The sequence below is a fragment of the Lupinus angustifolius genome, chromosome LG05 (genome assembly GCF_001865875.1).
Source record: "Lupinus angustifolius cultivar Tanjil chromosome LG05, LupAngTanjil_v1.0, whole genome shotgun sequence".
In the NCBI taxonomy this organism is placed as follows: Eukaryota; Viridiplantae; Streptophyta; class Magnoliopsida; order Fabales; family Fabaceae; genus Lupinus; species Lupinus angustifolius.
Window position 1 is genome coordinate 2,960,454 of NC_032013.1, and position 11,998 is coordinate 2,972,451.

Below are 11,998 nucleotides of genomic sequence, written 5' to 3' on the forward strand. Positions count from 1 at the left end.
CATTAATATTAATGTAATATATGTACATACTTTTACCGATATGTAATTAAACTATTGGTTGAATTTAGGGGTGAGTAAGACCTAGCTCAACTTGTAAACTCGTCTCAACCCGATGACTTAGGAACGGGTCTGACCCGTCCAAATAAATATAAAAGGACAAATCCGATTAAAAGGGACAAACCCGTCGTCAAAAAAGGACGGGTTCGGGTCTATGTCCGAGTCACCCGACCCGTCCCTTATAGTTATATATCAAGAATAGTTGAATAAATACTTATCAATATGTTCAGACCGCATAACTCAAATACCTACAAGCTCACACAACATATCTATACCACTTATAATGTCATTCTTATTCCTTACTATTAACACTTAATTTTGTCCGGCAAAAAAAAACATTCTTCAAAATTATTCAAAAAAATGAATGAGTTAATGATTTGCTTTTATTAAGGTTTGATTATCAGATAAATTAAAGATTTGAGAATATCTAATTTGAATTAAATCATATGAATTTGACTAAGCTCCATGAATGACCTTGATAAGAAATAAATCTTTAGGGATTCAAATTATAATAAATCGCATATAGCATTATGGGAAAAAAATCATATCAAATTGGTTGTGTTGCAATATGAGTAAGGTAAAGATTACAATTGTATAAAAAAATAAAGAATGTGATAGTTTTTAGTTTGAATGATGCAATTTACGGTTTGTAGTTTATATACTGATGTATGAGGGATACAGGTTTTAGTTGAATTTACATAAAGATTGTGGTAATTTTGATTATGCATGCTTAAAGATTTGAGAAAAAAATCTACGTTTGTCATTTTGTCTTTTTTTAACCTGGACTCGTCCCTATCTTGACCCATCTTATTTTGAACTTGTCCCTCATGCGTGCCATCCTAATTAGGGACAAGTTCAGGTTCAAAAATTAACTCGGTCAATATTTAGGGACACATAAGGAACAAATTTTACCCATCTCAACCCATCTCACGCTCACCCCTACTTGAACTGTCATACCATCATATTAATGTCCGGTTTGAGGGGTGATATAATATTTATAACAGCAGGTCGAGCATGTATTTCAAACCCAAAAAATAAATGCATGGAGATCAAACTATGAAACTTAACAACTAGACATAATATATCATTCCAACTTCAATAAGACTGATGTGTGGAATGTTAAGAGACACAGCTGGACTCCTGCAGTTCTTCCGAAGAAACGAGTAACCCATATCGATGATGAACTTCTTCAAGAATGAAGATGACTTCCTTGCCTTCACATAAGAGTGCCCCATTATATATGCAACACCAGCCTCCTTAGCTTGAATTAGATCTAAAAGCTCTTCCCTAGCAGCTTGATTCAACCCAGGATTATTAGGTAGCTGAAATCTTACTCGACGCCTCCTTACTTGTGTGTTGTCATCATCGTAAGTGGATTGCAAATGTCGCAGGGTTGTAGATTTGCTGCTAGGGATGCTGTCATCCAAATCAAAATCTTCGTGCTCGGACACTATTAAACTTGAAGTTGATTCTAAGCTTCTAGTACTTATAACAGCCATCCTCCCATCATGTAAAGTTTCAAAACTTGACAATTGTGGTTGTTCCACTGCTTCCATCTGAATAAATTCTGCTAAACTCTGTATGAGTTGGTTCTCAAATTCCCCATCATCCCTTTGAATATCCTTGTACCCATATCTTACAATGCACCTATACATACGATATTGTCTGGGACAAACTCGCCCAATCAGGAAACGTTCTTCGGGTGGGACATGTGGAACAGGAACTGATTTTATACAAACAAAAATCATCACCTTGTGAAATGCAGGGAGGTTAGTTACGAAGTGGGAAAATATTGCAGGTACTCCTGTTGTAAGTTCAGAGTAGATGAGACCTATCCCTGGGACACGGACAATACCAAGGCTAGGGCCCAAACCTAGTAACCATTTCAATGAAACTTTGTTGCGTAGATCAAAGTTGTACTTTCTACGAGTCCAGTAATGCCATACATACATGATAACCATGAAGAAAAAGGATAAGACAAGAGGAACCCATCCTCCTTGATGCACTTTTATGAATGCTGCTGATAGATATGCGCCCTCTATCACCCAAAAGAGTAAAAGGAATACTGTCGCAATCAGGATGCTTTTCTGCCAGACAACGATTATGACTAGCGCCATCAAAAATGTAGTCACAAACATTACTGTTATACAAGCAAGCCCTGCAAACCAAATACTGAAAAAATTAACTTCAATGAGACAAATTTGGAGCAGTGCCTTTCTGATGCAAGTCAAAGAAACCCAGCCTTTATCAAAAAACATAAAAATCATGTGCCACAGGCAACTTTACCAGCAAAGTACTATGTTTTGTTTGAAAGCATGCACGATTACTATCTCTGCTGTAAAAGGGCAACATGCTCAGATTGGAAGCATGAGCATTTGTAAGCTTGTGTAAATATCGATGCAAAACTAACTTTTAACTGTCATTTCCACTCAAGATCAGTAGCAAGAAAAAATATTAAGTTGGATTTACCAGACAAACTAGCAAAAGCATTAGGTTTGATACATACATGATTAGTGTTGTTGAATTGCTAAACTTTCTTTTGAGTATTCCATCTAGTTACTTAATTAAATGTTGCAGATTTATACCAAGAAAAGAAACAAGCTTGACATTAAAAAGTGCATGACTTAATCTATTTAAAATACAATGAAGCATTGAAGCGAAGATATAATACCAAGGATGAAGTTGACCCGATCTCTCTTAATGAGATTGATGAGTGGCTTGTTCGGAAGATGGATAGTAATGGTGATGAAGGTGAAAAATAGAGGGTTTTTCATGATGGTGATGGTCTTGAGTGTGATAATTCGGGGGCCTAGATCGAATAGTAGGCAACAAAAACAAAGAACCATATACCTATACCTTCAAGAGGAAGAGCTAAGAAAGCTAAGGGTAGTGCTTCATCATCTAAAAGAGAGAAATAAGTCAGAAAGAGTAAGCAGTTGAAATAGATAAAAAAAATGGAACATGAAGGTAACACTGAAGAATCTAAAGAGGAATTTCAGGCTTTTGAATGTGATGAATTGGATAAAGAAGAAGTTGAAGGATATGCCGCTGAGTATGTTGTCGAGGAGGATGATGATGGGGAGGAGGATGATATCTAGAAGAAGGATTAGATCTTTTATCTTTAACACTTGTCTTTAACTTTTGATTTTTAGTTGTGACCTTATATTATAGTATTGCTCATTTTACTTTTGTCTAGTTAATTTTAATTTTTTAGTGGCCTAATGAAGTTGAGACTTGACAAATTTTATGGAACCTTATGCTATATTATTTGTTTCTTATTACCTTAATGTGATGTTGTTATGTGGCTTATGCTACTATTAATTTTGTGTATATGTATTATATTTGTTATCTTTTAAATTACTTTATGTTAACCACCACGATGCCGCCCTATTTTCCCACAAAGCAATCCGCAACGCCAAGATGGTGGAATTTTGGCAACCTAAAATTCTTTTTTCTACTATCATTACTTTCACATCCTCAAGTTATTTTATACCAAAAAAAAGACGTAAGAGTGGCAGAGAGAAAAAATGTTTCAAAAGTAAATGCATTACCATAAGCATTTCCAATTAAGGTTGTATCTTGAAATCCAATGGTTACAGCAAGAGTCAGGATCATAAGTATCCAGTTTATTTCTGGGATGTAGATCTGCCCGAACATATGTTTCGAGGTGTGTACAACTTTGACTCGTGGAAAGCAACCAAGTGCATGACACTGCTTGATGATGGAAAAAGTGGCAGTAATAGCAGCTTGACTCCCAACAATAGCTGCAAGGGTGGCAATAACAAAGACAGGCCAAAATATAGCTCCTGCAGGACGAACAAAAAAACATTAACAGTTTAAAATAAATTGCATTAGTTTAGAAAACTACTGCATCAATACCAATAACCAAAGACTCAGGTAAACTAACCAGGTATTGAGTCATAAAAACTATTATGAACGGAGTTGGGATTTTTGGACAAGAAAGCTGCTTGGCCCATATACTGTACTACCAAACAAGGGTATACAACAATGGTAAATGCAAGCTGCAAAAGGAAGAAGAATGTTAAGAAATCTCTTGTAAACATCAATTCAGTAGAAGTACAACAATAGGCCCGGCCCTAGGCAAGTGTACCATGTGCGAACGCCTAGGGCCCACAATGGTCATGGGCCCATTCAAAATAAAATAGCTTTAATTGAATAACCTCATTTTTTGCTACTTTATTTTCTTAATGTGTTTATATTTAAATCTTACACTGGTTCTATTACATTTCATAGAATCACTTTAGTATTAGCTTATAAATTATTGTAACTTGTGTAAGGCCTTGTGGTTGGTTGATTGTATTACTGTGGACTTGTGGACATTAATAGTATATTGCTGAAGTCCTATTGTAAGGAAGAATTTTGTCAACATTTCTTTGAAATTTAAAATTTATAAATTGATATCGTTTGATGTTGAAGTTTCACATTGTTAAAGTTTTTGATAAATTTGGGACCCTTAATTTTTTTGCCCCTCGGGCATTAGGGCCAGGCCTGTACAACAATCAATCTTACTTTACTACCAAGTAATACTAGTTTGTATAACAACAATAATCAAGCTTTTTCCACTACGTGGGATCAGTATAATAGTTTATACCACTAACGAATTTTATGAATAAAATTCAGTCAAGGTGTAAGTTTACCCGTATTGACAAGGCAGTGAAATGACCTAGATCCGCAAACATAGCTTCAGTGCCTGGTGAGAAACAAAACTGTCAAAATTAGTAACCATAGCATCTGAGTTGTTTAAATCTCAGCTTCTGGTAAGCTCAATTAAATTTATAAAATAGAAAAACAACATTACAATTAAATTATAATGCATTAGCTCCATAGATAACATACCAGTAATACAGAGAAGGATCCCTCCAAGAGAAACCCAACCTTCTTTACCACTCTTGATAAAGAACTTGACGATATAGTGTGGGGATAAAGCAAAAATTATTTTTGGATTCCAATATATGATATTATAGAGTCCAACAGAAAAAATGGATGCCAGCCAAATGATCACAATTGGTGCAAACACAAATGCAACTTTTTGTGTGCCATAATGTTGGAGTGCAAACAGGCCAACCAATATGGCACAGGCTAGAAGGACAAGTTCACCTGAAAACATAGATTTTCTATTGTAATATAAAACTGTATGCCTTAGGATTGCACAAGAAATAATTAAAATTACAATATCTTCACCAAAAGACAACAAATAACAACCGGCTCACCGTTAGTCAATTTCGCTTCTGTATCTTTTAGACCAGATAATGATGCTAGAACTGCAAGGTAAGGAAGTCAGTAATAGTTAGTTTCATATTAGAAGAAAGGTACTCTTTATATTAAAGATTTTAACATTTAATGTCATTACTCGATCTTTAATTCAGTTTAAAAATAACAAACAAATCAAAGGAGTTGTTTACTAATCGACTAAAAGTAATTATATTCTATGAACTTAGAGATTAGTAAAAAACGACCCAGTGTATAAGGCTTCCACCTAGTGGGGTCTGAGAACAGTAGATGCATGCAGCCTCCAAGTCACAGACAAATAGGCTATTTTCGATATTTAAACTCATGACCTCCAAGTCACAGACAAACAACCTTACCGTTGCGCCGAAGCTCACCCAACTTAGAGCATGAGTACAAATTTCCTAAATTAATTTTACTAACTTAGCATTTAATTCTTTCAGAAAATTAAGTGTGACAATGCAATTTGTTGCATTGAATACCCAGAATTGTTACAACTATATACATATATATGTGTGTGTGTTGTGTGTGTATGTATGTATAGATATAACAAGCTCCAAAGTCCAGGCCCTCCCAAATTTCAAATATAGCAATAATCAACAAACCAGAAGAATTTTTTCCTTATCTATTAATGGTTATTATATGAACATTACAATATTTATAAAAATCCAAAATATTATTTTCTAGCATAACTTCTTTCACAAAAAAGTCAGGAACATGGGCAATTTGGACAAAGTTATTTCTGCGGTGAACACCAGGATTTACAAGAGTGCCTTACCCGAAATTGCAGGAGTAAGAACACCATCACCTATTACCATGCAAGCACCAAACAATACCACAACAAGCAGGGCCGTTCTTAACCTTTTATGCTTCTCCAGAAACCTTTTCAGTGGAGATGAGGCAACTGCTTGTGATGACGGACCATATTTGTAGGATGACAGTTCTTCATCGGCTGCTTGTTGACTGGGGAGCAAATTAAACTTGGCATGTCTACAGAGCAGAGAATATAGAGCAAATGTCCCACCTGACAATATTTGTATCGTAATTAAAGCAAGCACTTGATAAGCTTTCTACTTGGAAAAAAACTATAAGGTCCCACTATATAATACCTTCGCCATTATCATCAGCACTCAATAGAATGAATACATATTTAAGCAAGGGCATTAACGTAAGGGTCCAGAAAATCAATGAAAATGCCCCAAAAATAATTTCTTCGTCATGGTGGTTTCGCAACTTCCCTTTAAATGTGCTTGTATAAACATAGAGAGGAGATGTGCTTAGATCTCCATATACCACACCAAAGCTTTGATATGCTAATAATAAACTCCTCGAGAGGTTTACCCATGACAACTGCAAAGCACCAGCAACCATAGACAATGAAACATATTGATTGTCAACCAAATATTGCAGAAATCCAAAAGAATCAATACTGAGATGGTGTGCTTAACTTTGAAGAAAGAAATTAAAGAACAAAGCAATGACAAAATTCGATAAGATTAACAAATTAACCAAAAATGTGAACATGATAAGCTATGTTATCACATGGTATATCAAGTTGTATAATTTAACATCAATCCCATTAGTTTTGACATTATAATTCTGTTTCCCACATCTAAACACATAGAATATGCTAGATGTTTCTGATCCTAAAGGCTAAGGAGATGTATATACTATATGCAACCACAAATGAAATCCAACCAATCACCAACGAAGAAAAAAGGTTTCAATACATTAGGAATTCAAATTCAATAAACTAAGCAACCTTTGAAGGAAATGTGTGCATACAGGAATCAATCTTCAGTTTTTTTGTAAAAAAAATAAACCTTTCTAAACAAAATCAAAGAAAAATGGAATGAAGTAAAACAGCAGAATGAATAACAAGATGCAGTCAATAAAAAAATGTGTCACATGGACACAAATAGAATTGAGTTACAGAGGTTCATTAACCTAGATGCAAGCTAAACATATTTCAAAAGTCTCTGTAAAACAATATTTTATACCCATGTAGCTGGAGATTATGAAGCATAGTAACATGTACATAGAAGCTAGAGTTTTGTCCCAAAAAAAGAATTAAAGGGTGTGTGCAGAGTACAGGGAACTCACTTAAAACCAAAGATCCAACACCCAACAAAAAATCGGGTAGGTAGAATCAGCTACATGGATCAACAGACCTAGTAAATCATATTCATAGATAAACTATTTACATCTAAATCATGCTTAATAACTTCATTTATAGTTTTTTTCTTAGTCAACTCTAACTCAAACTATTAGACTACCCTTCCTCTCATCTACTCTCCTTACGAGGGATTTCTTACAAGTCTTCCCAACACATTCAAAATCTATTTAAAGCACGATTCTACTATCTTTAGAGAAGTTACCACAATTTTCCAGATCCATTTTTAGTCTCACTCATCTTGTCAAGCATCTCCACTCATCTCTGTCACCAAAAAAAGACCAAGGTTCTCAAAAGCTGTCACAATCACAGTTTCGGAAACTCCCAAAACCTTGACATTTTAGACAATTACAGACATATGTAGCTAAATGGACAACAATTTTGTTCATGATACAGTTTCGGCGACTCCCAAAACTTTCAGCATCCACAAACTCAGATTTAAAACCTTGAAAAGGACCCAACTCCAACAAAAAAACATAATTCATAGCAGAGTTGCCGTAAATTGATGGAAACAAAAGAGAATTAACAGAGAATGAAAAAAGGCGTTACCGGAGAGGGATTACGAGAAGCTGAAGCTCCAGATTCAGGTTCCATGATGTGAGCTTGTGGCAGTGTTGTGTCACTTCAGCACGAGGATGGTGTTGAAGCTTTACCCTGTGCCTAAGAATGTCAACGGCAATGGGCCATTGGTGTTCATTTATATTGTATCCGTTTCCCACTTTGATATTACTTGCTCTAGTTTTAATAAAATTACATATCATCATTCTACCAAACCTTCAAGAATTCACTTACTCAAGAGTAAGCCTTGAACTTACTCCGAGAGTAAGCCCTTTTGAATTTACTTCTTATTTTATCTATCAATTTTACGAATATCTAATGGTTTAAATCTACTCAATAATTAATCAATTGGATTTTTCTAGATAGTTATAAAACTTACTCTCTAAATAAATGGATCCCTCCTTTTTTTTTTTTCAAATATATAAAATGTGGTAAAGAAAATATACTCTCTATTTATATATGCGCATTATAATAATTACCCGATTATTAGTTGATCTTAAGTAATAGTGTGATGTGAATGTCATAAAATATTATAATAAAAATACCATTTTTAGACTTCTTAATATAAGGCATGTTTCATGCTCACAACTTGTTTAATAAGATCTTCTAATCCACACTTTGGAATATAAATTAATAAGTATTACTAAAATAGGTTTTATTATCTTTTATAATATTGTTAAAGATTAATTTTTCTAAAATTCTTATTTAATCAACACATACACATATGTAAATTAATTTCATTCTCTTTTGTAATATATTGTTTAAGAAGATTTTTTCTAATATTTCTTATTTAATGGAGACATACACATATATAGATTAATAAATATTATTATAATATATACTTATTTTATTATAATACTTATAATATAATATATGAAAAAATCAAAATACCATAGAAAATAAAAAAATGAAAAATAATACAAAAATGGGAATACAATAGAAAATGTGAAATGACTTCTACTCACCTCCTAGCTATACAATAATAAGTTCCCAAATTTGTTTTGATTTATTTCAACCATAGTTTGAGAATGAGGATTTCCTATTTAAAAGAAAAAAGGGTTGTGTTTTTTAAGCTATTATTTTATTTATTCATTTTAACTTTTAGTTAATATGTTAAATCCAAGTGAGGTATGTCTAACTGTAAAAGGGGAGGTGGTATGTGTAGTTTCATTAAAACTTGTGGGAGACCCGTGTAATTTACTCTTATTATTATTGATACACATTATTTAATTCTTTTACAATAGTAAATTACATTTACACTCATGATTTTTAGTGAAATTATATAAATCACTCATCTTTTTTTTAAACCTACATAAATCACCATTAATTTATATACATACATTACATTGACTAGCCCTGCAGAAGATATAAGTGTAATCTTTTAGACAGAAAAAACATGATGGGTATAATTAAGTTAAATAAAAATGGTATATTGTGGAGACAAATCCAAATAGTATAAGAGTCAATATATTTTCATTACTGTTGTCGGTTACAAAATATATCAATAGTTCAAAGATATGTAGTTTAAATCACTAATCAAAATAATGGGGATGTATTGACTCATAAATTTGGACTTATCTCCACAACATATCATATTTTGATTAACCTATATACATTTATCACCATTTTATGTTTAAAAGATTACACTTATTATTTATATAGAGATAGTCACTGTGATGTATGTATATAAATTATGGGTGATTTATGCCCAAGTAAAAGAAAGAAGATTATATAATTTCATTAAAATTCAGAGATATCAATATAATTTACTAGTACTTCTAAAATGATGAGGGTATGATACAGGCCCAACTATAAGCACTTAGGTTTTTATTTTTTATGCAATGTTACTAGGATAGTTAAGAACAACCTTAATATTGATTATCTCTAGTTTTAGGTTGAAGTTAGTATATATGCTTGTTGGTTGTGGTTGTAGGAGAAGAGATGGCATAAATAAAAAAATCTATTTTATGGTGTTTATTCATTTGATACTTATTATTTGTGGTTTCATTTAGGGGAGTTCGAATCCAAACTGGTCTAAAAATAAAACCAAAAATTGCTTCAAAATAGGTCGAAATTGTAAAAATTGAATGTGTTTGAATTGTATTGGATTTAATTTTTAAAGACCAATCGGTCCAGTTTTCGGTTTCACCTCTTAGATTCAGGTCGGACCAAAATTGTTTAAGTGTCATCATATTGTTGTTGTTATCTTGTTGTTGTTGTTGCCATTCTTACTAATGTTGTTGCTGCTCTATTGTTGTTGTTGCTGCTCTATTGTTGTTGTTGCTGTTTACTATTGTTGTTTACTTTATTGTTGACGTCTTGTTGTTTTTTTTGTTTATTGTTGTTTTTGCTGTTGTTTACTTTTAATATTGTTGGACACTTTTTTAATGTTGTTTTGATGTTTTTGAACACTATTATTTTTCTTTTTATGCTTAATATTAGTCATTTTATGGGTTTTGAGTGTCTGTGCAATTTCAAATTTTTATAAAAAAATCGATCCAAACTGAGCCGAAATCGCATATAATATTTGGACTGAATTAGATTGGACACCTCAATATAAACAGTCTATATTGAACTGCATGTTAATTATGTGTTTAGAGTAGATAATATTTTGCCTAAAAATTCATTCAAATGGACCGCAAACACCTTTAATTTCATTCTTGACCATATTTCCTAAAAACCCTTCTCCAGGATTTTGCTGACAAACTACAGGAAAATAAAAAGTAGCAAATTGCATATATGAAACAATTGTTGATGCACTAAGGTGAATCATGGATAAATATAAAGTTATCAATTTCTACTTAATCCAACATTTCCCCCAAAAATTCTACCCATTTTTTGGTACTCATCATACCCACTGCCATGGTAGTCAAAATCGTGTGCCGGCACGTGAGATCGGACGTTTTTACGTGTTCTGACGGCACAACTGTGCTCGATCCCAAAAACGTGTTCGAGTGGAGGTGAAATCGTGAAATTGTCGGGTAGGATCGTGGAATCAGTGGAATCGACGCTTCCACCGTTCCTAGGTGCGGTAGTTCAAAGGTTTTGGGCCGCAACCCGTTTTACAACCCGGTTTGTAAAAAAACCCTAATTTTCTAATTTAATGGCTCATTTCAGACTTTGAAGGGGTAGAAGTGGGGAAGTAAACTTAAAAATATTAAAATCAAACTTACAGAAGTTTTCCTTCTTCTTTGTTTTACTGTAAAACTTTTACATAGTGAAGGTAAGTAGGTAACATCTTCTTTTCTCTTTTCTCTTTTCTCTTTTCTCTTTTCTCTTTTCTCTTTTCTCTTTTCTCTTTTCTCTTTTCTCTTTTCTCTTTTCTCTTTTCTCTTTTCTCTTTTCTCTTTTCTCTTTTCTCTTTTCTCTTTTCTCTTTTCTCTTTTCTCTTTTCTCTTTTCTCTTTTCTCTTTTCTCTTTTCTCTTTTCTCTTTTCTCTTTTCTCTTTTCTCTTTTCTTCCTTCTCTTCTTTTTTCTCTTCCCTTCTTTCTCTTCTCTTCTTTTTCTTCTCTTCCTTTCTCTTCTTCTCCGTTTCATTTTCTCTCTCTTCTGTTTTATTTTTCCTCTTCTTCTGGTAACAGTGGTAAGTGACTAAGTATTAAAGTGACGTTTATGTATGTATGTTAGTTTAGGTAATATATATTATTTATATATATGTTATATATTTATTTATATATATATATATTATATTATTTATCTTATATATATATAGTTTAGGTAATATATATTATTTATACATATGTTATATACACACTGTTTTTTATTTATATATATTATTTATATATTTGTTTTATGTTGTTTTTTTGTATAGTGTCTATTTTGTGTCTATTTTTGTACTGACTATTGTTTTTGTACAGTGACTATTTTTTGTGGAGTAATTTAATATGTCTGGAGAAGATAACTCAAACTCAAGTCCAAGTGTTGGAGGCTCAACTAATGCTCCTGAGTCCCAAAATACTACTT

General features: G+C 32.8%; 1 protein-coding gene across 1 annotated transcript; it reads right to left on the reverse strand.

Annotated features, from left to right (window-relative positions):
* Positions 998-8,163, reverse strand: LOC109347483 (potassium transporter 4-like). The gene is made up of 9 exons (XM_019587359.1): positions 8,027-8,163; positions 6,414-6,654; positions 6,083-6,328; positions 5,289-5,339; positions 4,915-5,175; positions 4,716-4,768; positions 3,965-4,079; positions 3,609-3,863; positions 998-2,215 (listed from the first exon to the last, which is right to left on the reverse strand). The coding sequence occupies exons 1-9, from the start codon at positions 8,069-8,071 to the stop codon at positions 1,128-1,130; spliced, it is 2,355 nt and encodes a 784-aa protein (XP_019442904.1). The 5' UTR covers positions 8,072-8,163; the 3' UTR covers positions 998-1,127.

Bases quoted from the DNA above. Each gene is read 5' to 3' on its own strand.
- LOC109347483 (XM_019587359.1), bottom strand. From the start codon at position 8,071: ATGGAACCTGAATCTGGAGCTTCAGCTTCTCGTAATCCCTCTCCG. The intron at 6,329-6,413 runs GTATTATATAGT...AAATATTGTCAG, and splicing joins TGCTGATGATAATGGCGAAG to GTGGGACATTTGCTCTATAT. The intron at 4,769-4,914 runs GTATGTTATCTA...GTTTCTCACCAG, and splicing joins GATCCTTCTCTGTATTACTG to GCACTGAAGCTATGTTTGCG.